The sequence below is a fragment of the Bombina bombina genome, chromosome 11, assembly GCF_027579735.1.
Source record: "Bombina bombina isolate aBomBom1 chromosome 11, aBomBom1.pri, whole genome shotgun sequence".
NCBI lineage: Eukaryota > Metazoa > Chordata > Amphibia > Anura > Bombinatoridae > Bombina > Bombina bombina.
Genome location: NC_069509.1, coordinates 166,816,031 through 166,840,686, shown reverse-complemented (window position 1 = coordinate 166,840,686; position 24,656 = coordinate 166,816,031). Strand labels below are relative to the sequence as shown.

The window sequence follows — 24,656 nt, the reverse complement described above, 5'->3', positions numbered from 1 at the left end:
TTAATATAATTAATGAAATGATTCATAAAAAAGAATAGATATGAAATTGCTTGGTGCATGAATTTCTGTAAATTAAGTTTGTTAGAATGTATTGTCAGAAGCCTGTCTTTTTACACAATCATAATGTTTAATTGAAATCATGCATTTTGCTCAAATCTATCACAATAATTAATCATAAAGTGATGGTAAATCCTAGCGTCTGTGAAACGCTAGGATTTATCAGTGCAACAAATAAAGGGGACTTTCAGTCATGAAGTATAAAATACTTTATGCCAAAAGTTCCTTTATTTGTCTGTAGCATATGCTGCGCTGAGCGCCTCAGGACGCCAACAGCAGAACGCTATTATTTCAATGAGGTGACATTTCCACCTCTTAGCCAATAGCTATGCAGCCCAAATGGCATTTTGCCGGATATCTAGCATGCTATTGACTTAGATTACTGCATTGAAAAATAGCGCTCTGCCGTGGACGGCCTGAGGTGCTCAGCAAACGCTGCAGACAAAAAAAAGGAAGTCCCCTTTATTTGTTGCATGGGTAAATCCTAGCTTGTCACAAACGCTAGGATTTACAAATCACTTTAATATTAACTAAAAAAAAAAAGTAAATCGCCTGAGTGATTTTTGTTACATTTTTAAAAATTAGTGCTTTTCAAAGAATCAGTTACCTTTTTTATGTTTGAACAAGAAAAATAAGTGTTTTTTCTCTTTGAGTTTTCCAATCCTTTTAAAAAGACAAGTAGGAACCCAGAAAGTTAATGAAGCTAATTAGATGACATAACGGTAATGTTAAAACATATTATGCATTTTGGTGTGGGTAACAACATTTAACTCTGAAATATAAAAATAGAGATCCTGAAATTAAGTTTAAAGTGAAGGTAAAATTTGATGAATGAAAGCCCGTTTTTTAAAAATACTATTAAAAACAGGGGCACTTTCATTCATCAAAGTTTAGAAGGCACCCGTTTTGATTAAAAACTTACCTTTGTTTTTTTCACAGCCTGAGCAGCTTCCCCCACCCAGTGATCCTCTCTTCACACGTCAGCAATGACTAATCCAGCTTCCTTCAATCACGACATGGCCTCAGGCAATGACTACCCTGGGGGGAAAGCCGTGATTGGAGGAAGCTGGATGAGTCATTGATGACATGTGTAGAGAGGATCTCCGGGTGGGGGAAGCTGCTCTGGCTGTGCAAAGAAAAGAGGTAAGTTTTTAATCAAAGTGGCTGCTTTGTAAACTTTGATGAATGAAAATGCCCCTGTTTTTAATAGTATTTTTAAAAAACGGGCTTTCATTCATCAAAGTTTTCCTTCACTTTAAATCAAATCAACAACAACAACAAAAAACTCCCATGAAATCTCTTGGTGAGAGTTGCTAACTGTGACACCTCTATATTCCCTGTGATTTGACTTGGAAGAGCAAAACATAGTTTAGAATCATTCCAAAGACTACATTTACTTTTTTATATGTTACATAAGCACTCCTTTGTTTGTAAAGGATTTATTCACTGAGGATATATATATATATTGACCCCTGTTTTTGAAAAAATCCTGCCTGGATCCTGTTTTTGGTGAGGATTGTATAATACACAGAACCTTCAGGTGGCTGACTCACAGAGGGCAGATCCGCATTGGGAAGCATGTATAAATATATATAAATATATATATATATATATATATATATATATATATATATATATATATATATATATATATATATTCCTCTCATTCTTTGTGTGTTCGGTTTGAAAAATGTTTTAATTCTTTAAAAACTGTGAAGTCATATTATTTTTGCATGATCAGCTCCCTGCCACCCAGCATGCTGTTTAGTAGCTCTGTTCTTTTGTCCTTTCTTTCCCTATATGAAACAGGGCCACCTAAAACCTGTACAGAAATGCTTACCTCTACTAAGGGGATACTAGTGAGAGCCTAGGAACCTCTAGCCATGCACCAGGACTGCTATGATATAACCCTTAGATGAACATGCATTAGAAACATACACCTAGATTACGAGTTTTGCGTTACGGTGCAGTACGGCTTTTAACACTGAAAAAATGGCCATTACGCTGGAATGGCCAGGAACGCATATTACGAGTTGTCGGTATAGCTATACCGCAAGCATTTTAGCCTGTAACGCAACGTCCATTACGCACTCAAAAAAATGACGTTTTTGTGTGGGATTTTCATAGCGCCGGTATTATAGGTTGTGCGGTCTTGCTAAAATGCTTGCATTACAGCCTATACCAACACGATCCATACCGCCATCTGAGACCAGTAGTTATTGATTTTGCAAAACAAAAATGTTTCACAAAACTCATAACTAAAGTGTTACAAAGTACACTAACACCCATAAACTACTTAGAAACCCTTAAACCGCCACCCTACCGCATCGCACACACTATATTAAACCTATTAAGCCCTAATCTGCTGCCCACCCACATTGCGACTATTAAATAAACCTATTAACCCATAATCTGCCGCCCACCCTAACACTAACCCCATTAAATCTGCTCACGGTTCCTGAAGTCCAGACATCCATCTTCATCCAGGCGGTGAGAAGTCTTCATTCAGGCGGCGACACCTTTATCCATCTTGGGGATGTCTTCTATCTTCATCCCGGAGGCACTGAACGGAGCTATCCTGAAAGCCGATCCCATCCTCTTCATACAGTCACCGCCGTACACTGAAGTTGATTTGAACAGCCAATAGGATTTCAGTAGCTCTCATCCTATTGGCTGTTTTGAACATTTTGGTACAAAAGACCCTTTTAATGTCCCTTTCAGTCTTAGAGAATCAACATCTGAATACCATATTCCTTCAGTTCAAATGTTGATTTTATTATATGGACTATATCTTTTAAAACAAGTTTTATAACTTTTTATACAAGTTCTAATAATCCTAACTGAAAAGGTTAATGTTCAAATTTTTGGCAAGCGTTTGAAATGTTGGTAGCTTAGTTTGTTGAATATGTTCACCAATCACTCCTTAAAATATTTGATTTACTGGTAAATTTTTAGATTGCATATCTAAAAATAAATAGATAAATTGGGGGTTGACCACTATATATAGTTGGATAATTATATCAGTATATTAACATATGCAGATGAGCTGTTTAGGGTATAAATGAGATTACAATCATCCATTTTCATTGTTTATTTGCAGCTTTTTTCATCGGTTTGGTGAAAAATGACCTTATACATAACATGTGCCAACCCTGTTTGGCTGATTACAATACATATTCTTTAAACTTAGCAACACATTTACAAGGCATGGTGACATGATCAAACCCTTCAAATATATAGAGGAACTTAATAAAGTGGAAGCTGAAAGCATTTTCCACAAAAAAAGAAAATGCCAAAACAAGGAGTCACAATCTTAAATTAGTGGATTGCAGGTTTAGGAGAAATGTGAGGAAGCAGTTTTTTACAGACAGGGTGGTTGAATTACATGGCTCCTTTTAAGAAGCTATGAATGCAGCATTGGAGTCGCTACTTCTTAACCTACTACGCCAACTCTTAATTGGCATTTTTCAATTCCCCTTGACTTGTCCAACCGGAGTTATTGGCTTATGCAATGATTAATGCTGAGAGCATATTGCTTCCCACTAACTGTGATGCCAAACAGACAGAGGTGTAAATGTCTGCCCGGCCTTTGATAAATGGACACCATGGAATAAACTTCCTATAGAGGTGGCAAACACAAGGACTTTAAAAGAATAAAGAATGCCTGGGACACACAAAATTGTGCTATTTTAAGAAATCAGTAGGTTTACACTGCGTAAGTGACATGGATAGACTTGATGGGCCTTTTTGTTCTTATCTACCTTCAAATTCTGATTCTATGTTTCTATTTTTCACTTATTGAATTGTTTCTATTTTTCACTTATTGGGGCATAATTATCAAGCTTCATATGGACCTTCCCGTGTTTCCGGTGAGCCTTCAGGCTCACCGGAAACAGAAGTTATGAAGCAGCGGCGGACAGCGGCGGACAGAAAACAGCAGAAATCAACACGATCGAATACGATCGTGTTGATTGACACCCCCTGCTAGCAGCCGATTGGCCGCGAATCTGCAAGGGGCGGTATTGCACCAGCAGTTCACAAGAACTGCTGGTGCAATGATAAATGCTAAGAGCGTATGCTTTCGGCATTTATCGATGTGCAGCGGACATGATCTGCTATATCGGATCATATCCAGACGCACCATAATAAATACAGGGAGTGCAGAATTATTAGGCAAATGAGTATTTTGACCACATCATCCTCTTTATGCATGTTGTCTTACTCCAAGCTGTATAGGCTCGAAAGCCTACTACCAATTAAGCATATTAGGTGATGTGCATCTCTGTAATGAGAAGGGGTGTGGTCTAATGACATCAACACCCTATATCAGGTGTGCATAATTATTAGGCAACTTCCTTTCCTTTGGCAAAATGGGTCAAAAGAAGGACTTGACAGGCTCAGAAAAGTCAAAAATAGTGAGATATCTTGCAGAGGGATGCAGCACTCTTAAAATTGCAAAGCTTCTGAAGCGTGATCATCGAACAATCAAGCGTTTCATTCAAAATAGTCAACAGGGTCGCAAGAAGCGTGTGAAAAAACCAAGGCGCAAAATAACTGCCCATGAACTGAGAAAAGTCAAGTGTGCAGCTGCCAAGATGCCACTTGCCACCAGTTTGGCCATATTTTAGAGCTGCAACATCACTGGAGTGCCCAAAAGCACAAGGTGTGCAATACTCAGAGACATGGCCAAGGTAAGAAAGGCTGAAAGACGACCACCACTGAACAAGACACACAAGCTGAAACGTCAAGACTGGGCCAAGAAATATCTCAAGACTGATTTTTCTAAGGTTTTATGGACTGATGAAATGAGAGTGAGTCTTGATGGGCCAGATGGATGGGCCCGTGGCTGGATTGGTAAAGGGCAGAGAGCTCCAGTCCGACTACATCCTTCAAGATGTAGTCTACATCCTTCAAGAAAAACATGATTTTCATGCAGGACAATGCTCCATCACACGCGTCCAAGTACTCCACAGCGTGGCTGGCAAGAAAGGGTATAAAAGAAGAAAATCTAATGACATGGCCTCCTTGTTCACCTGATCTTAACCCCATTGAGAACCTGTGGTCCATCATCAAATGTGAGATTTACAAGGAGGGAAAACAGTACACCTCTCTGAACAGTGTCTGGGAGGCTGTGGTTGCTGCTGCACGCAATGTTGATGGTGAACAGATCAAAACACTGACAGAATCCATGGATGGCAGGCTTTTGAGTGTCCTTGCAAAGAAAGGTGGCTATATTGGTCACTGATTTGTTTTTGTTTTGTTTTTGAATGTCAGAAATGTATATTTGTGAATGTTGAGATGTTATATTGGTTTCACTGGTAAAAATAAATAATTGAAATGGGTATATATTTGTTTTTTGTTAAGTTGCATAATAATTATGCACAGTAATAGTCACCTGCACACACAGATATCCCCCTAAAATAGCTATAACTAAAAACAAACTAAAAACTACTTCCAAAACTATTCAGCTTTGATATTAATTAGTTTTTTGGGTTCATTGAGAACATGGTTGTTGTTCAATAATAAAATTAATCCTCAAAAATACAACTTGCCTAATAATTCTGCACTCCCTGTAGGCCCCATTGAATTCAACAGGTAAAAGGACTTAATAAAATCAGGACAATTATTTTCTAATTGTTAACAAGTACCCCAAAATGTTTTTGAATAGAATATTGGTTTTACACATGGGCAAAACACACTGAAATTACCCCTGTCTTACTGTGTGATATTAGAAAGCAATGTCACCAGATACAAACACTACCTGCTCAATGAATTAGAGTTAAAAAATAATAACGCTTTTACACAAACAAAAATGATTCAAGTTAGTAACTCAACAAACACATATGCCTACAGAACTGGTAATCTCCCTGTTCAAATCCCCCAGTTACAATACATACACAAATATATATCTATGGTTTTGGAGCACAAAAGGCTAACTGCACACATTTCAACTATAAGCATCACTACAAACTTTTCAAAGGGATGGACCAACACACAGGCCCTTCATCCTATAATGTAATCTCTAAACCCACAAATCTCCTTTTTGTTTGTCACTATTTCCGACACTTTTGTTTTTGAATTTAGAAATTATGTGATTAACTAGACAAATAATAATTGTGTGTTGCAAACAACTTGGGAACAAAAGTCCCTGAAGAGAAATGCTTTGTTAGCACTCTTTGCCCAGACTAATTGTAGAGGCAGAAAATGCTTAAAATATAACTTTTTTTTAAAACTTTTTAACAGATGGGTGAACACAACAAATTAAAATCCCTATCATGAGCAATGGTGACGTATGAATATCTGCAAGTCCCTGGCTTATTATAGGCTATTTGGCCTTCTCCTATTGTTAATATATCAGGTGACACTGTAGTGTTAAAACCTTCTTCTATATACAGGATTGCCTCTTTGTTTGTGAGTTAGAAAGATCTGTAGAACCTCTATCTCAGTCTCCTCTGAGTGATATCTATTTTTGGGTAGTACTGGATTTATACCATACTTTCCCCAATTCTATGTATATTTGATGTAACCTTTAGTTATAACTTGACGTATTTATACATGAATTGGTTACTTATGTGTGTTATGTGGTTGGCGTCCACGCTGGTATTATATATTTTTAGTTAGATTTGCTATTGGCGCTTTGCTCCAATGTGTGTTCTAGTGTCCCCAGTGTTAATGAATCCACAAAATATTATATACTATTATCAAAAAGTTTACATCCAAATTGATGCTCTACATGAGTTGCTTGAGTATAATGTTATTACACAACTTGTGTTCATTAATTACGCTAGCATTGTAATTCACCAGCGCTCCCAGTATAGCATAAAAGTTTACATAAATGCTTCTGGCCTTGCCAAAGCAGCTATTGCACAAATTGTATATTCGAGCAGTGTTGATACATACATACAAAATGTTATATACTATTATCTAAGTAGCTTACATCTAAATTAATATACTGTATAAGTCTCTTGTGTATAATATTGTTAAACTACTTCTGTTGAACTAATTGCGCTAGTATGGTAATTTAACAGCGCTCACAGTATTATAACAGTTTACATAAATGCTTCTGGCCTTGCCAAAGCAGCTATTGCACAAATTATATATCTAGGCAGCATTGGTATCATTATCTTTGCCCTTGCAAGAGTAGCTATTACACAAGTTGTATATCTGGGCAATATTAAATGTCATTGCCCACTTGTGGACTGGGGGGTTGAGTGGGACGATGGGGTCCCAATTGTTGAGATTTTAAATCTATCTGAGCTTAGTTGATGTTAAAATACAAGGGTACGTGTAACACCCAATATTAATAGAATTGCTATATACGGAGATAACGCAATGTTATAGGTAACAGCGTACTTCTTTAGAGAAAAAAATCATGGCACCTCTATAAATTGTTATTCCAGTCCTCAAGTGGGCAATGACATTTAATATTGCCCAGATATATAACTTGTGTAATAGCTGCTCTTGCAAGGGCAACGATAATGATACCAATACTGCCTGGATATATAATTTGTGCAATAGCTGCTTTGGCAAGGCCAGAAGCAATTATGTAAACTTTGATATAATACTGTAAGCGCTGTTGAATTACCATACTAGCGCAATTAGTTAAACAAAAGTAGTGTAACAATATTATACACAAGCGACTTATACAGTGGATTAATTTAGATGTAAGCTACTTAGATAATAGTATATAACATTTTGTATGTATGTATCAACACTGCTCGAATATACAATTTGTGCAATAGCTGCTTTGGCAAGGCCAAAAGCATTTATGTGAACTTTGATGCAATACTGGGAGCGCTGGTGAATCACAATACTAGCGTAATTAATGAACACAAGTTATGTAACAACATTATACACAAGCAACTCATGTAGAGCATCAATTTGGATGTAAACTTTTTGATAATAGTATATAATATTTTGTGGATTCATTAACACTGGGGACACTAGAACACACATTGGGGCAAAGCGCCAATAGCAAATCTAACTAAAAATATATAATACCAGCGTGGACGCCAACCACATACAACACATAAGTAACCATTTCATGTATAAATACGACAAGTTATAACTAAAGGTTACATCAAATATACATAGAATTGGGGAAAGTATGGTATAAATCCAGTACTACCCAAAAATAGATATCACTCAGAGGAGACTGAGATAGAGGTTCTACAGATCTTTCTAACTCACAAACAAAGAGGCAATCCTGTATATAGAAGAAGGTTTTAACACTACAGTGTCACCTGATACATTAACAATAGTAGAAGGCCAAATAGCCTATAATAAGCCAGGGACTTGCAGATATTCATACGTCACAATTGCTCATGATAGAGATTTTAATTTGTTGTGTTCACCCATCTGTTAAAAAGTTCAAATAAAAGTTATATTTTAAGCATTTTCTGTCTTTACAATTAGTCTGGGCAAAGAGTGCTAACAAAGCATTTCTCTTCAGGGACTTTTGTTCCCAAGTTGTTTGCATGTTCAATTTAAATGCTAGCACCACTCCTCCGTTAGAAAACTGAAATTGACACAGATATATAAAGTATCTTATAATTTACATAACAGAGGAGATTGCCTTTATAGTGCCCTTGTCACTTTGTGTGCATATAACAATTGTGTTTTGTTGCGTTGAGCAGTGTGTGATTGTGATCACTTGAAAAACACACTCACAATGGAGTTGATCACGATCCTTTAGAAAAATGTATCAGCAGAAAAACATCATTAAAGTTTATGGCGTTTTTGTTTTTAGAAAAATCAGTTGATACAGTTTTCTAAAGGACTTTGATCAACCCTTATATTTCTGATGTTCAAAATGTAAGTACAAGATTTGATCAACCCCTTTTATGTAAAAATTATGACAGGAGATTAAAAAAAAACTTATCTGTTTTCTCCATCTACAATCCATCTACAATCTTATGTTCTCAAATATCACAATTATAATATTAAAAATAAATTATGACTTTTTTTTCTAGGTCATCTTCGTGGTGACTGGACTTTGCTCAAGTATATTTAACCCTAACTTCATGGTCTACAGAAAAGTATCATCAATGAGCTTTGGTCATGTTTTCCAAGTTGGCGTTTCAGACATTGGTAAAGTAAGTAAAGTTACATAAAAAAATAATTTTGTGCATTTCTCCCTATGTTATGTATTTAACAATAATGGTCTAGCTTGACTTTAGTTGGGATTTAAAGAACCATAATAAAAAAATGATTTGTTATAGTATGTCATTTTAAGACTATCAACCCTGTTCGGCTGTGTGCTTGACCCAGCAAAGGGAATCATTTAAAATAGGAGAATTTCCTCTAAGAAACCAGTAGTATGATGCCCCTGTTAGATTTATCTAAAGGCAGTTTTTTAAAGCAGTGTCTTGTAAGGAGATGTATATATTACAATAGTTCTCACAAAAATTGAAAATCCTATAAAATTAATATTGAAATGAATATTGAAATAAAAACACTCAGTAAAAAATTGTATTTAATAGGATTTAAATATGCACAAAATAATATGTAAAAATGCATTTTATTTAAAAATAAAAATATGGAAAAATAATAATTTTGTTAAAATTAATCTGGAAAAAGAAAACATTTTAAGGAAAACAGTAGAAATTGTAAGAAAACAATACATGTAAAAAATACTGCGAAATTCATAAAAGAAATACCCTGTTTCTCTTTTGGGTGGAAAAGGGGTGTTCTTTGGGCATAGCTGAAAGTTCTCTGTGAGGTCTGGCATATTCTCCTTTGGCCTCTTTAGATCTCATAGTTTTATTTCTTAAACTGAAAGGTGATGAGATTGTGTTAAAATACACTAAGCACATTACCAAGATAGAAAAACATTTGTATACAAAAAAGAGGCAACTTTAATATGCTATATACAGAAAGCAGGGTAATCTGATTTGTATTTTATCCACTATTACATTTTTAAAATGTGCCCCCTACTCCCTGCTAACTCCCAGGCCCTGATATTCAAAGGTTCTCCAGCTTGGAGAGAAATTGCAGTTCTGACTTCATAGAGGCTGACTCATTTAATATTCAAAAGATAATGGGGCCTATTTATCAAAGGTCTTGCGGACCTGATCCGACAGTGCGGATCAGGTCTGCAAGACCTCGCTGAATGCGGAGAGCAATACGCTCTCCACATTTAACATTGCTCCAGCAGCTCTCAATCGGCCGCCAGCAGGGAGGTATCAATCAACCCGATCGTACTCGATTGGGTTGATTTCCGGCGATTCCTGTCCGCCTCATCAGAGCAGACGGACAGGGTTATGGAGCAGCAGTCTTTAGACCGATGCTTCATAACTTCTGTTTCTGGCGAGTCTGAATACTCGCCAGAAACACGGGCCCACAAGCTCCGTTCGGAGCTTGATAAATGGGCCCCAAAGAGTGGAACTCTCCAGTACTACACAATCTCTCTCATTTCTATAAATGAAGGAGAGACAAACCCACTGCAATACAGCACTGTATGATATAAGATTTTTGTTACACTTTCTGCTTTGTATTTTAGTTTGCTTTACACTTTAGATTGTTCCTTTGAGTAGATACACATAAATATACAAAGTATGAGCCTAATTTGTTAAAGTTACACAGAAACTGTGAAGGCACAATCAGAATTTGGAAAATCATAATCCTAAATACACTACTGTATACAAAATAAAATACAAAGAGGCCTATTTATGGAAGGCCTGGGAACTTCTGGTGCAACGCCGCCCCCTGCAGATGGCCGCTAGCAAGGGGTGTCAATCAACCAGATCATATTCGATCGGGTTGATTTGTGTGTCTGTCCACCTCCTCAGAGCAGGTGGATAGGTTATGGAGCAGCGGTCTTCAAGCTCCGTACAGAACTTGATAAATGGGCCCCAAAATAGAAAGTGCAAAGTTCAAATGTAATAAAATGTAATCTGAAGTGTAAAGTGATATAAAAAATATGAGGAACAAAGTGTAAATGCAGCAGAACTGTCATGTCATGCAAAGCTATATTGCACTGGGCTTGTCTCTCCTTCACATACAGAAATGTAGGGAATGCCCCTTGGAGAAATAAAGCAATATCTGCCTTTGGAAAATTTCACTAGGGATCTCGCAGTGTTGAAGGATCATTTGACATCATCTCACCTGAGCAGAGAGGTTTTGAATATCAGGGCCCCAGTGAGCTCTATTACTTTGTATGGGTGACATCTCACATCTTGTAGGAACAAACCCTTTTTTTTTTAGAAAATACCCTAAGTACAGCAAAGTTTTTTTTATGTTTGATCTGGTCAATGTTAGATCACCTACCCTTTGTCTCTAGCTTCCTGTCTAAGCACGATGCTCTGCAGGTTAAGTGTTAGCCCCCACTATTAAAAAAATAAAATAAAAAAGATTGATGAACTACCACTGGTTTTCTGATTAAGTTGTTTGGTTTTGGATTTACCAACCCATGCATTTCTAATCTTGTGCTAGAGTTATATTATTTATCTCTTTCAGGTATTTTTCTACTTGGAGACCATCCTTTCAACAGCTCTCAATAGCTCAACCAGATTGTTTTCTAGAGACGATAATGCTTATGCTGGCAGTTTTTCAGACAAGGTTTTTATTAATCAGAATTATTCATCTGTATTAGTGACCACTGATGGATCTATATATTTTCTTAACTTTTTAAATCCTAATGGTAAGTATGAAAACCATATGTTTTTTAATATATAAGATGCACCTGCATATAAGATATACCATCATTTTTAATGTAAGAATTTTTTTTAAAAATACTTAAAAAAAGAACATTCTCACATGTCCTCCTCTCAGCAGTGTTTCAGTCTTTTCCCTTAACCTATATTTCTAAACTGAAATATATAATAATCAACAAGATTCAGCAATTAAAGGGACAGTAAACGTTTATAATTCAGATAGAGCATTCATTAAAAAAAAAGCATTCCTATTTACTCCTGTTACTAAATTTGCTTTGTTCTCTTGATATCCTGTCTTAACAAGCATACCTGTGTAGGCTCAATATCAGCAAGGCACTACTATGAACTAGTTTCTGATTGGTGGCAGCTCATATATACCTCTTATCACTGGCTTATCCAATGTGTTCAGTAAGTTCTGAGTAGTGCATAGCTGCACCTTCAGCAAATAGAATAAAGCAAGTCTGAATACATTTTAAAGTTGTTTAAAATGTAAGACTTGATTTCAATCACAAAGAACATTTTTGGGTTTCATGTCCCTTTAATTGCATTCAATAAGAAAGTTTCATCCTGGAACATAATAACAGGAGAAGCGAGAGGGTGCTGTTTATATGGGCTTCTGTTGTACATTTTAAAATGATTCTTTATTTCAGTATAAAGGGATGCAAAGATATATACTGAAGTACCAATGGAGTGAAAAAAAACTTGTCTTCTTTTTTATGTAAAAGTAATTAACATTATCCAAGATACTAGGTTTTAAATTGTAATGACCTATATCTTCATTATCCTGGTCACTTATTGTTATTTCCAGTTCAGATGTAATACTGGCACCACTATAATCAGTGGTTCCCATACCAATAGTGAGCAAATTCTTGAAAGCTGATATTTGATTTTATGTTTATATGAATGTGTAACATTTGAAAAAATAAAACAAAGACTAAAAATCTCAGAATTAATAGCTAATCTCTTCAATAATTTAGCAGTTATAATCTGCATTAAAAGGAGGATGATTTGAAAATACATTTTTTATTTTTCAGGAGTCTATGAAACACCAAAAATTCTAGTGTCGGAAGTTTGGGGTGCCATATATGTTCTGAAATATCCAATAATTGGTAACTGGAGTATAGAAGGATATGCGGGAGGTCCTTATTCTATACGAGTGCAGGGACTAACAGGTAAAGTATAAAGCCAAAGTTACATTAATTTATCTACATAATTTATCTATCATCTAATCTACCTATTTGTCTGTCTGACATTTTATTTGTGTTTATATTTATTCTGTATAGGGTTGCCACCCAGGAAATAAATATGCTGTATAATTATTTTATGCAAAATGATGCTAATTAGCATGGCTGGTACTATTTTCTAGACAAGGCAACAACTCTAATTCTAGACTAGAGAGATAATGATTGTGTCTCTTCCAAAGATGGATTCAATATTAAGTTATGAAGTTTTATATCTAAGAATGTACCACTCTCTATACTCATCTGCCTGTCTATACCTATCTATCTATCTATCTATCTATCTATCTATCTATCTATCTATCTATCTATCTATCTATCTATCTATCTATCTATCTATCATCTATCTGTCTGTCTGTCTCTCTGTCTGTCTCTATCTATCTATCTATCTATCTATCTATCTATCTATCTATCTATCTATCTATCTGTCTGTCTATCTTTATATCTATCTTCTATCAATATGTCCATCTGTCTGTTTGTATCTATCTATCTATCTGTATGTCTATCATCTATCTATCTACCTACGTGTATGTCTGTCTATCATCTATCTTTCTCTTAATATTTTGTGTTATGGTTTTTAAGAGTCACAAAGGAACTAGATATTGCAGTTTCGTTATCATTACAATCGGAACTATTATCTGTGATGTCTAGTGCCTGAAGCTAAGAAACATTTGGCTAAATCACAGCACAAATGGTATGTTAAGGGACATAAAACCTAACATTTTCTGTCATGACTCAGATAGAACATGTAATTTTAAACAACATTCTAACTTACTTCTATTATATAATTTGCTTTGTTCTCTTAATATGTTTGCTGAAAAGAATACCTAGGATAAGGAGCAGTAATGCATTACTAGGAGCTAGCTGCTGATTTATCACACAAACAGAAAGGGGGTTAAAGAGTCCCCCTCCCAGAAAGAATACACTAATAAATAGCACTCAAGTCAATTTAACTGTAGTTTAGTTAGAAATTGTATATTCCATCAACTCAGTGTGTAGGGGAATACTGTGGCTTGAATATATAAAACTTAACTTTTATTGGAAAACCATTATAAAATGACATATACAAGGGACAAAAACAACTTTAAAAACACACATGGGAGGGACTACTTATATAGCATTGCTGATTGAGTATATCACTATATTAGTTGAAAGTTTGGGTGTTGCACATGTGGTCAACTACTGGATTTTGTACACATAGAGGGTACAATAAGATGTATGTATTGGTTAGACAGTATGAGGTTATGAGGTGAGGTAGTAAAGGGTTACAGAAATTGTAGCGCTTGAAGTTCACATTAGGGCAGGTATCAAAAAGATACTAGTCTTACAGACAATCACTACTAAATTGTAGTATCTCTTATTGCATGCCTCTAAAATACCAACTTATAGGCAAAAACACTCGGCTAGATTACGAGTTTTGCGTAATGAGGGGTGCGGTGCTAACTTGCAGTTTATTCTCACCGCTCACTTCCCTACAGCGCTGGTATTACAGGTTTTTATAAACCCGGCGTTAAAAGGCAAGAAGTGAGCGTAGAGCAAAATTGAGCTCCACACTGCACTCCAATACCAGCGCTGCTTAAGTCAGCGGTGAGCTGGTTGTACTTGCTCATGCACGATTTCCCCATAGCCATCAATGGGGAGAGCCGGCTGAGAAAAAGCCTAACAGCTGCAAAAAAGCAGCGTTTAGCTCAGTAACGCAGCCCCATTGATTCCTATGGAGAAACACATTTTATTGTTATGTACACCCTAACATGAACCCCGAGTCTAAACACCCCTAATCTTACACTTATTATTATTAACCCCTAATCTGCCGCCCCCGACATCGCCGACACCTACATTATATTTATTAACCCCTAACATGAACCCTGAGTCTAAACACCCCTAATCTTACACTTATTAACCTCTAATCTGCCGCCCCCGACATCGCTGACACCTACATTATATTTATTAACCCCTAATCTGTCGCTCCCGACATCGCCGCCACATACATTATACTTATTAACCCCTAATCTGCTGCCCCCAACATTGCCGACACCTATATTTATTAACCCCTAAACCTAAGTCTAACCCTATCCCACCTAACTTAAATATAATTTAAATAAATCTAAATAAAATTACTATCATTAACTAAATTATTCTTTTTTAAAACTAAATACTTACCTGTAAAATAAACCCTAAGATAGCTACAATATAACAAATAGTTACATTGTATCTAGCTTAGGGTTTATTTTTATTTTACAGGCAAGTTTGCATTTATTTTAAGTAGGTAGAATAGTTACTAAATAGTTATTAACTATTTACTAACTACCTAGCTAAAATAAATACAAATTTACCTGTAAAATAAAACCTAACCTAAGTTACACTAACACCTAACACTACATTACAATTAAATAAATTGCCTAAATGAAATACAATTAAATAAATCAAATACAATTAGCTAAATTACAAAAAACAAACAAACACTAAATTACAGAAAATAAAAAACAAATTACAAGATCTTTAAACTAATTACACCTAATCTAATAGCCCTATCAAAATAAAAAAAAGCCCACCCAAAATAAAAAAAACCTAGCCTAAACTAAACTACCAATAGCCCTTAAAAGGGCCTTTTGTGGGACATTGCCCCCAAGAAATCAGTTCTGTAAAAAAAAATACACCCCCACCCCAACAGTAAAACCCACCACACACACAACCAAACCCCAATAAAACCCTAACTAAAAAAACCTAAGCTCCCCATTGCCCTGAAAAGGAGAAGTCTTCATTCAAGCGACAAGATGTCCTCAACGAAGCCGGCAGAAGTGGTCCTCCAGACGGCAGAAGTGGTCCTCCAGACGAGCCAAAGTCTTCATCCAGATGGCATCTTCTATCTTCATTCTTCTGACGTGGAGCGGGTCCATCTTCAAGACATCCGTCGCGGAGCATCCTCTTCCAACGATGACTACCCGATGAATGAAGGTACCTTTAAGTGACGTCATCCAAGATGGCGTCCCTTAGATTCCGATTGGCTGATAGAATTCTATTAGCCAATCGGAATTAAGGTTGAAAAAATCCTATTGGCTGATGCAATCAGCCAATAGGATTGAACTACAATCCTATTGGCTAATCCAATGGTTAATAACTATTTAGTAACTATTCTACATAGTTAAAATAAATACAAACTTGCCTTTAAAATAAAAATAAACCCTAAGCTAAATACAATGTAACTATTAGTTTTATTGTAACTATCTTAGGGTTTATTTTATAGGTAAGTTTTTAGTTTAAATAGGAATTATTTAGTTATTAATAGTAGGTTTTCTTTAGATTTATTTTAATTATATTTAAGTTAGGGGGTGTTAGGCTGAGACTTTAGGGGTTAATAACTTTAGTATAGTGGCGGCGATGTTGGGGACGGCAGATTAGGGGTTAATAAATGTAGGTAGGTGGCGGCGATGTTATGGGCAGCAGATTAGGGGTTAATATTTATTAAAATAAGTTAGGGAAAGGGAGGCTAGAAAAGCCTAAAAATTATATCTTTACCTTGAGCTGTAAGGCAACGCCCAGGTGATTGAAAACCTTATATGAAGGAAAAAATACAGATGTGCAGACCCTTAAACTATTTATGTATTTATTATTGAAAGGAAGATTATATAGCAACCACAATTAGATTTCTTTGTGCTGAAATCCCTGTCTATCCATATAGCAATCTAATTGCGGTTGCTATATAATCTTCCTTTTCAATAATAAATACATAATATTTATTAACCCCCGGGAGTGTGGCGGTTTAGAGGTTAATATGTTTATTCTAGTGGCGGCGATGTCCGGAGCGGCAGATTAGGGGTTAATAATTTTATTATAGTGTTTGCGATGTGGGAGGGCCTCGGTTTAGGGGTTAATAGGTAGTTTATGGGTGTTAGTGTACTTTTTAGCACTTTAGTTATGAGTTTTATGCTACAGCTTTGTAGTGTAAAACTCATAACTACTGACTTTAAAATGCGTTAGGAATCTTTGCAGGATAGGGTGTACCACTCACTTTTTGGCCTCCCAGGACAAGCTTGTAATATCGGTGCTATGCAAGTCCCATTGAAAAAAGCCTTTATAAAATTTACATAAGTTGCTTTGCGTTCAGGCCAAAAAAGTGTGCGGTGCCCTGCAAGACTCGTAATACCAGCGGGCGTGAAAAAGCAGAGTTAGGACCTGTTAACGCAAAACTCGTAATCTAGCCGACTGTTAAAAGAGTGTATAGTTGTTTGCTCAGTATTTGTTAATTGCTAAATCAAAATAAAGCGATAAAAACCGCTAGACTTGACATTACAGCATTGGTAATATTGAAAAACACATAATTTAAATTAAATGTATTATTCCGAATGTATAGCTTTAATGTCAGTTAGCAACTGTTGGTATTTCTGTTCTATGCAAAATTATATTGTCACTAGCAATTTATCCGTTGAGTATTAGAAGTGAAACTTCCCACAATTGGTGATATCTGATCACCGCTCCATTTGACAAACATATAAGTAACCTTATCGCTGATCAGTGCACAATGTAACCAAAATAGTTACTCAGACCGTAGTTAGTTGACCCCCTCTATCTGTAATGCCATTTTCACCAATGTGCTTAGTACACCAAATATCGCCAGTATTGTTGATACTCAACATAGAAGTTAAGGCTAATATTAAAGGGATTTTCATGATTCAGACAGAGCATGCAATTTTAAGCAACTTTCTAATTTACTCCTATTATTAAAATTTCTTCATTCTCTTGCTATCTTTTTTTGAAAAGCAAAAAATGTAAGTTAAGAAGCCGGCCCATTTTTGGTTCACAACCTGGGCTGTGCTTGCTGATTGAAGGCTAAATGCTATCCAGGGTTCTGAACCAAAAATTGGCTGGCTCCTTAGCTCAGATGCCTTCTTTGTCAAATAAAGATAGCAAGAAAACGAAGAAAATATGATTATAGCAGTAAATTAGAAAGTTGCTTAAAATTGCATGCTCTCTCTGAATCATGAAAGAAAAAAATTAGGTTTAGTGTCCCTTTAAGTCCACATCCGATGGCTATTTAACTGAGGAGTTCATATGACTTCTCACCAAATCCCTAATGACTCAATAACATGTTTCGCTGTTGCCGGCTTTGTCAAAGGGTCAAGCACTACAATTTCTGTAACCCTTTACTACCTCACCCCATACTGTCTAACCAATACATACATCTTATTGTACCATCTATGTGTACAAAACCCAGTAGATGACAATATGTGTAACACACACATTTTTCACATTATCGCCATTGAATTACTATAGTGATATACTCAATCAGCAATGATATATAAGCAGTTCCTTACATGTGTGTTTTTAAAGTTGTTTTTGTCCCTTGTATATGTAATTTTATAATGGCTTTCCAATAAAAGTTAAGTTTTATATATTCAAGCCACAGTATTCCCCTACCCACTGAGTTGATGGAATATAAAATTTCTAACTAAACTACAGTTAAATTGACTCTTGAGTGCTATTTAGTGTATTCTTTCTGGGAGGGGGGCTCTATAACCCCCTTTCTGTTTGTATGATAGATTTCTTAATACACAGCACCACAACCTATTTAATTTACTCTCTAAAACAGAGGTAAACATATAGGGGCCGAATTATCATAGTGCGAGCGGACATGATACAATATAGCGGATCATGTCCGCTGCACATCGATAAATGCTGACAGCATATGCTCTTGGCATTTATCATTGCACAAGCAGTTCTTGTGAACTGCTGGTGCAATACCGCCCCTGCAGATTCGTGGCCAATCGGCCGCCAGCAGGGGGTGTCAATCAACCCGATTGGGTTGATTTCTGTCCGCGACCTCAGAGCAGGCGGACAAGTTATGTAGCAGCAGTCTTTAGACCGCTGCTTCATAACTTAGATTTTCTTCTGTTTCCATCGAGCCTGAATGCTCGCCGGAAACAAGCGGCATCAAGCTCCGTTCTGAGTTTGATAATTTGGCCCCATAAGGTGTAAGAGTCCAGAATTATATACAAGCAGTGCCATTGGTTTCCTCACATTTCAATATTGATGCTGATTTGTGGCTGCCTATATGTCTTCTGTCATTGGTTCACCTAATGTGTTCAGCTAACTCTCAGTTGTGCAGTGTTGATCCTTTAACAAAGGATAGCAAGATAATGAGGCAAATTTAATAATATGAGTAAATTAGAAAGTAAGTTGTGTTTAAAATTGTATATTATGTCTGAATCATAAAAGAAAAAAAAATCAGTTGTATGTACCTTTAAAAGGGGCATCTTACAGAAAATCTTTATTTTGTATAGTTTCAGATATAGTAGATTTCCAGTTTTCCTGTTAATCATTTAATCATAGCTATTGATCATTTGAAGCCTTATTGCAAAACTATTTTGTAACTTTTTTTCTCTTTTCTATATTTGCAGACAACATCACAAGTAAGTTTGCTTTTATGTACCTAAGAAAAACATAAATCAGTCTGATGTCAAGTGGTATGGTTTAAACATCTGTGTATAACACACCCTAATTATTGTGGAGTGGATTTATTTTAAAATCATTATAATGTTTTGTAAAGTTAAATTAAGGTTAAAGGACCAGTCAACGTTCAAATTAATTGCGCAGAATTATGTAACATTAAAAAGATATTAAACCCAAAGATAGAGCAGGTAATGTTAAGCAACTTTCTAATTTATACCTATTATTATTTTTTCTTCATTCTCTTGGTGTCTTTATTTGAAAAAGCAGGAATGTAAGCTAAGGAGTCAGACAATTTTTGGTTCAGCACGTGACTAGCAAGTGCTACCCAGGTTCTGAACCAAAAAGGGGGGGGCTCCTAAGCTTACATTCCTGCTTTTCAAATAAAGATACAGAGAGAACAAAGAAAATTTGATAATAGAAGTAAATTAGAAAGTTGCTTAAAATTGCATGCTCTATCTGAATCAAGACAGAAAAAAATGTTGGTTTCATATCCCTTTAACCTAATGGCACCTGCAAAATAAAAAAAGGATTTTTAAAGATTTAACTCCCTCCCCAAAAACCTCACTTACCTTATCTTCTTCACCAACCTCTACTGCTCTTTTGGTTTCTTCAACAGTGCGTCATGGTCGCCCTGTCTAATAATAGTGCAATCGGTCATCCTAATCAACTACATGTACCTCCTGCGTTGCGTAAAGCAGCCAATAGCTTTTGGCGGGTTAAATCTTTAAAATCCTTTTTTCTTTTGCAGATGTCGCTAGGTTAATGTTACATCATTTTGCACATGGTGCAGAATCATGTAACATTAATTTGAATGTTGGCTGGCCCTTTAAATAATGCTAAACATTATTTTGTATAACCATAAGTTATTTTTTCCCAAATGCTACATCAACCAAGATTTCATAGCTAAAGCGTAAACACTGCTGGATGTAAATTTGTATGCGCGTGGCTAATACTCATTTTACAAGTTGATAGTAAATTGTTTGCGCACGAGTGAAACCCGACACAAGCAAATTTCAGGACTTCGGATACTGCGATTGCGTTAACTTCTTAGTTTGTGCTCCAGTGTTCGTGCTTACTTTCCACTTGTAATACCGCATTAAATTTAGCACGGACGCAATATTGTTATCGTGACTCTTGCTAACAATAGTGCACCACCTGTAATCTAGACATAACTGTTTTTCGCTTAATATATAGGAACATACATTTTTTTGACAACATCTCCTAGGGGTTCAAAATGTCCTTTAGGACTTGTGTTACAAATCGATAAAACACATTAAAAGCAGGTAAAACAAACACATTCATAAAACCTAGACTTATGTTGACTCTAAGGGGCCGATTTAACATAGTGCGAGCGCACATGATCCTCTGTAGCGGTTTATGTCTGCTGCATATCGATAAATTCTGACAGTATACGCTGTCTGCATTTATCATTGCACAAGCATTTCTTGTGAAATGCTTGTGCAATGCTGCCCCTGCACATTCATGGCCAATCGGCCACTAGCAGAGGGTGTCAATCAACCCGATCATATCCGATCGGGCTGATTGCTGTCCGCCGCCTCAGAGGTGACAGACGAGTTTAGGAGCAGCGATCTTAAGACTGCTGCTTCTTAACTTACATTTCCGTTGAGCCGTAAAGTACGGGGTAGATAGCAGCATCAGCTGCTTGGTAAATCTACCCCTAAGAGTTTACATATTAAAGTTACCTACAAATTTGAAAATAAAAAATTCTTAAATATTATATATACAAGTAATAACTAATAATTCACCATTATATAATTGTATTATTTAAAATCATAAGATGACTATATCATCTAAACATATAGGCATCTATTTATCAAGCCGTCAACCGCAAATACGCTGCAATTCCGCAGCATAATTGTGGAGAGCTTGATTCACCTTATTTATCAAAGGCTACAGACCAGCAAAAGTAGAAATCTGTGACGTAACATACGATCCGCCGGTTTCAGTCTGACACAGATCGATGCTTACGTCACTACAGATGTTCCGAATGCAAATTCAGCACTATCTTACTACTTTTGCTAGTTATCAAATAACTAGCAGGTACGCTCGCCACTATTCCGGCCCAGCGTACCAGGTTTTCAATCCGCCGCCCTGGAGGCGGCGGATGCTATAGAAATCAATGGGAGTCTGAAAGCAGCGAAAGCTCATGTTCAATGCTGCCCGATATCCCATGTTTACACCTAGCACCCTAACATAACCCCCGAGTCTAAACACCCCTAATCTGCTGCCCCTGACATCGACGCCACCTACATTATACTTATTAACCCCTAATCTGCCACACGGAAACCGCCACAACAAAATAAACCTATTAACCCCTAAACCACCACTCCCGGAGCCCACCGCCACCTACATTATGTTATTAACCCCTAATCTGCCGCACCCAATGTTGCCGCCACTATTCTATATTTATATAGAATAGTTCTATATATAACCGAAGTCTAACTCTAACCCTAACACCCCCTAACCTAAATATTATTTAAATAAATCTAAATAAAAATGTATATTATTAACTAAATTATTCCTATTTAAAACTAAATACTTGCCTATAAAACAAACCCTAAGCTAGCTACAATATAACTAAGAGTTACTTATTTTAGGGTTTATTTTTATTTTACAAGCAAGTTTGTATTTATTTTAACTAGGTACAATAGTTATTAAATAGTTATTAACTATTTAATAACGACCTAGATAAAATAAATACAAAAGTACCTGTAAAATAAAACCTAACCTAAGTTACAATTATACCTAACACTACACTATAATTAAATAAATTAAGTACAAAAAACATACACTAAATTACAGAAAATAATAAAGAAATTACAAGATTTTTAAACTAATTACACCTAATCTAATCCCCCTAACAAAATAAAAAAGCCCCACCAAAATAAAAAAAGCCCTACCCTACACAAAATTACAAATAGCCCTTAAAAGGGCCTTTTGCAGGGCATTGCCCCAAAGTAATCAGCTCTTTTACCTGTAAAAAAAAAAAAAAGTACAACCCCCCCCAACATTAAAACCCACCACCCACACAACCAACCCTACTCTAAAACCCACCCAATCCCCCCTTAAAAAAACCTAACACTAATCCCTTGAAGATCACCTTACCGGGAGACGTCTGCACCCAACTGGGCCGAAGTCCTCAACGAAGCTGGGAGAAGTCTTCATCCAAGCCGGGCAGAAGTGGTCCTCCAGACGGGCAGAAGTCTTCATCCAGACGGCATCTTCTATCTTCATCCATCCGGCACGGAGCGGGTCCATCTTTAAGACATCTGTGTCAGGTTTTTTTCCCTGTTGTTTGCCATGTGCTGCTGGCAGCCATTTTACTCATCTCTCTTCCTGACTATGGTGCATTGTGGGGGATGCTGCTCATTTCCTACACTTACTTTTATGGCCAGACTGGTGTGCATCATCCATGTGAGACAGGATGCAGTCTCAGAATTGTGATGTCATCGCTTATTATTTAAAGGGCCTCTGTTCAGTATGCTTTGCCTTTGCGTTGTCTCAGACCTGTTTGTGAGAGTTCCTGTGTATTACATGGCTGCCTGACGTCCTTCCTGGTTCCTGATCCCTGGCTTGTTCCTGACTCTGCTGTTTTCCTTGTTCCTGATTCCGGCTCGTCTGACTATTCGCTTTGGCTCCTGACTCGGCTAGTCTGACTACCAGCTCTGGTTTTGACTCCTGGCTTGTTATTTTACTTGTGGACTTTTTATTATTTTTTGCTATTAATAAAGGTGCGATTCCTGGCACCCTGACATTACGCAAAGGCCAGGAATCCTGATGGTGCTAATAATCCACCTTTACCTGCCATCATTTCCAGGATGGATGAACAGGATCACAGCTTGGATCAATTTGCACTAGCCCTGCAAACCCTGCTGACTCGCACTGCACATTTGGACCAAAGTGTCCCGCAAGTTATGGCTGCTCCTGTTTCCGCTGCTGCACCTATGCCTACCAGGAGCATGTCCGGTTCTGCACCTCTACCTCAGCGATATGGAGACAATTCTATTCAGTGCAGAGGGTTTTTGAACCAGGTAGGCATTTACTTTGAGATGCTACCTCAGGCGTTTCCCTCTGACAGAGCTAAGGTGGGATTTCTCATCTCGTTACTCTCTGACACAGCTCTTGCCTGGGCTAATCCCTTGTAAGAGACTAATAATCCTGTGATTTCAAATTACCCTGAATTTGTGGTGTCCTTTCGAAGGGTATTTGATGTTCCGGCTCGCTCCTCCTCTGTTGCTAAACGACTCATGTCCATTCAGCAAGGTACAAGATCTGTTGCTCAGTATGCTATTGAGTTTAGTACGCTTGCCGCAGAGGTAGGTTGGAACAATGAAGCCCTTGTTGCCGCCTTCTTTCATGGGCTCTCTGATGCGATTAAAGACGAAGTTGCTGCCAGAGATTTACCAGAGGATCTCGAGGCATTGATGTCTTTTTTGATCCTAATTGACATCAGACTCAGAGAGAGGCCCTCTTTCAAGGAGCGCTTGCTGAAGCCTCCTGTTCCGTTGTCTCCTATGTGTTCGTTCCCACCCATGCCTCCCTCTCCTCCCATGCCTCCTGGTCCCGAGTTACCAGGTACTGCTGAGCCAATGCAGTTGGGATTCACGCATCTCTCCACGGTGGAGAGGGCCTTTAGGAGGAGGGAGGGGCTCTGCCTCTATTGTGGGTTACAGGGCCACCTTTTGAAGTCTTGTCCTACACGGCCGGGAAACGCTCACACCTAAGGTCCTGTCGGGGGCAGACCTTGGGTGGTTTATCCTCGTCCCCAGAACCACTTAAGGAGAAACCTTTTGTCACAGTTGTTCTTTCCTGGGTGGACTCCTCCATAGTCACTCAGGCTCTTGTTGACTCCGGTGCTGCGGGCTATTTCATTGACAGTGCTTTTGTATCAAAGCACTCCATTCCTGTTTTGCCGTCCGTTCCGCTTGCTATTGAGGCCATTGATGGCAGGCCCCTTCAGCCCGCACTCGTTACTCACGAAACTGCTACGTTGTCCATGGCTGTTGGGCCTCTCCGTTTTGAAAACCTCCAGTTCCAGGTGATAAATTCTCCACATTTTCCGGTTGTTCTGGGTTATCCCTGGCTCCAAAAGCACAATCCCAGTCTTGACTGGTGCAGGTCCGAAATTTTGTCGTGGTCCCCGCAATGTATTTCCACTTGTCTTCGGAAACCAGTTAAAGTCTTGTGCACTTCTTCGGTATCTCAATTGCCAGAGGAGTACCGAGAGTTCCTAGATGTG

The 24,656-nt window shown here is 37.3% G+C and overlaps 1 protein-coding gene across 1 annotated transcript in view; it reads left to right on the top strand.

Moving 5' to 3' along the window:
- Positions 1-24,656, top strand: part of LOC128641727 (uromodulin-like) — an 89,534-nt gene that overhangs the window by 3,402 nt on the left and 61,476 nt on the right. The window contains exons 3-6 of the mRNA XM_053694252.1: positions 9,030-9,152; positions 11,515-11,698; positions 12,746-12,888; positions 19,116-19,125. Of these exons, the coding sequence (XP_053550227.1) occupies positions 9,030-9,152; positions 11,515-11,698; positions 12,746-12,888; positions 19,116-19,125 (460 nt within the window). The remainder of the gene's footprint in view (positions 1-9,029; positions 9,153-11,514; positions 11,699-12,745; positions 12,889-19,115; positions 19,126-24,656) is intronic.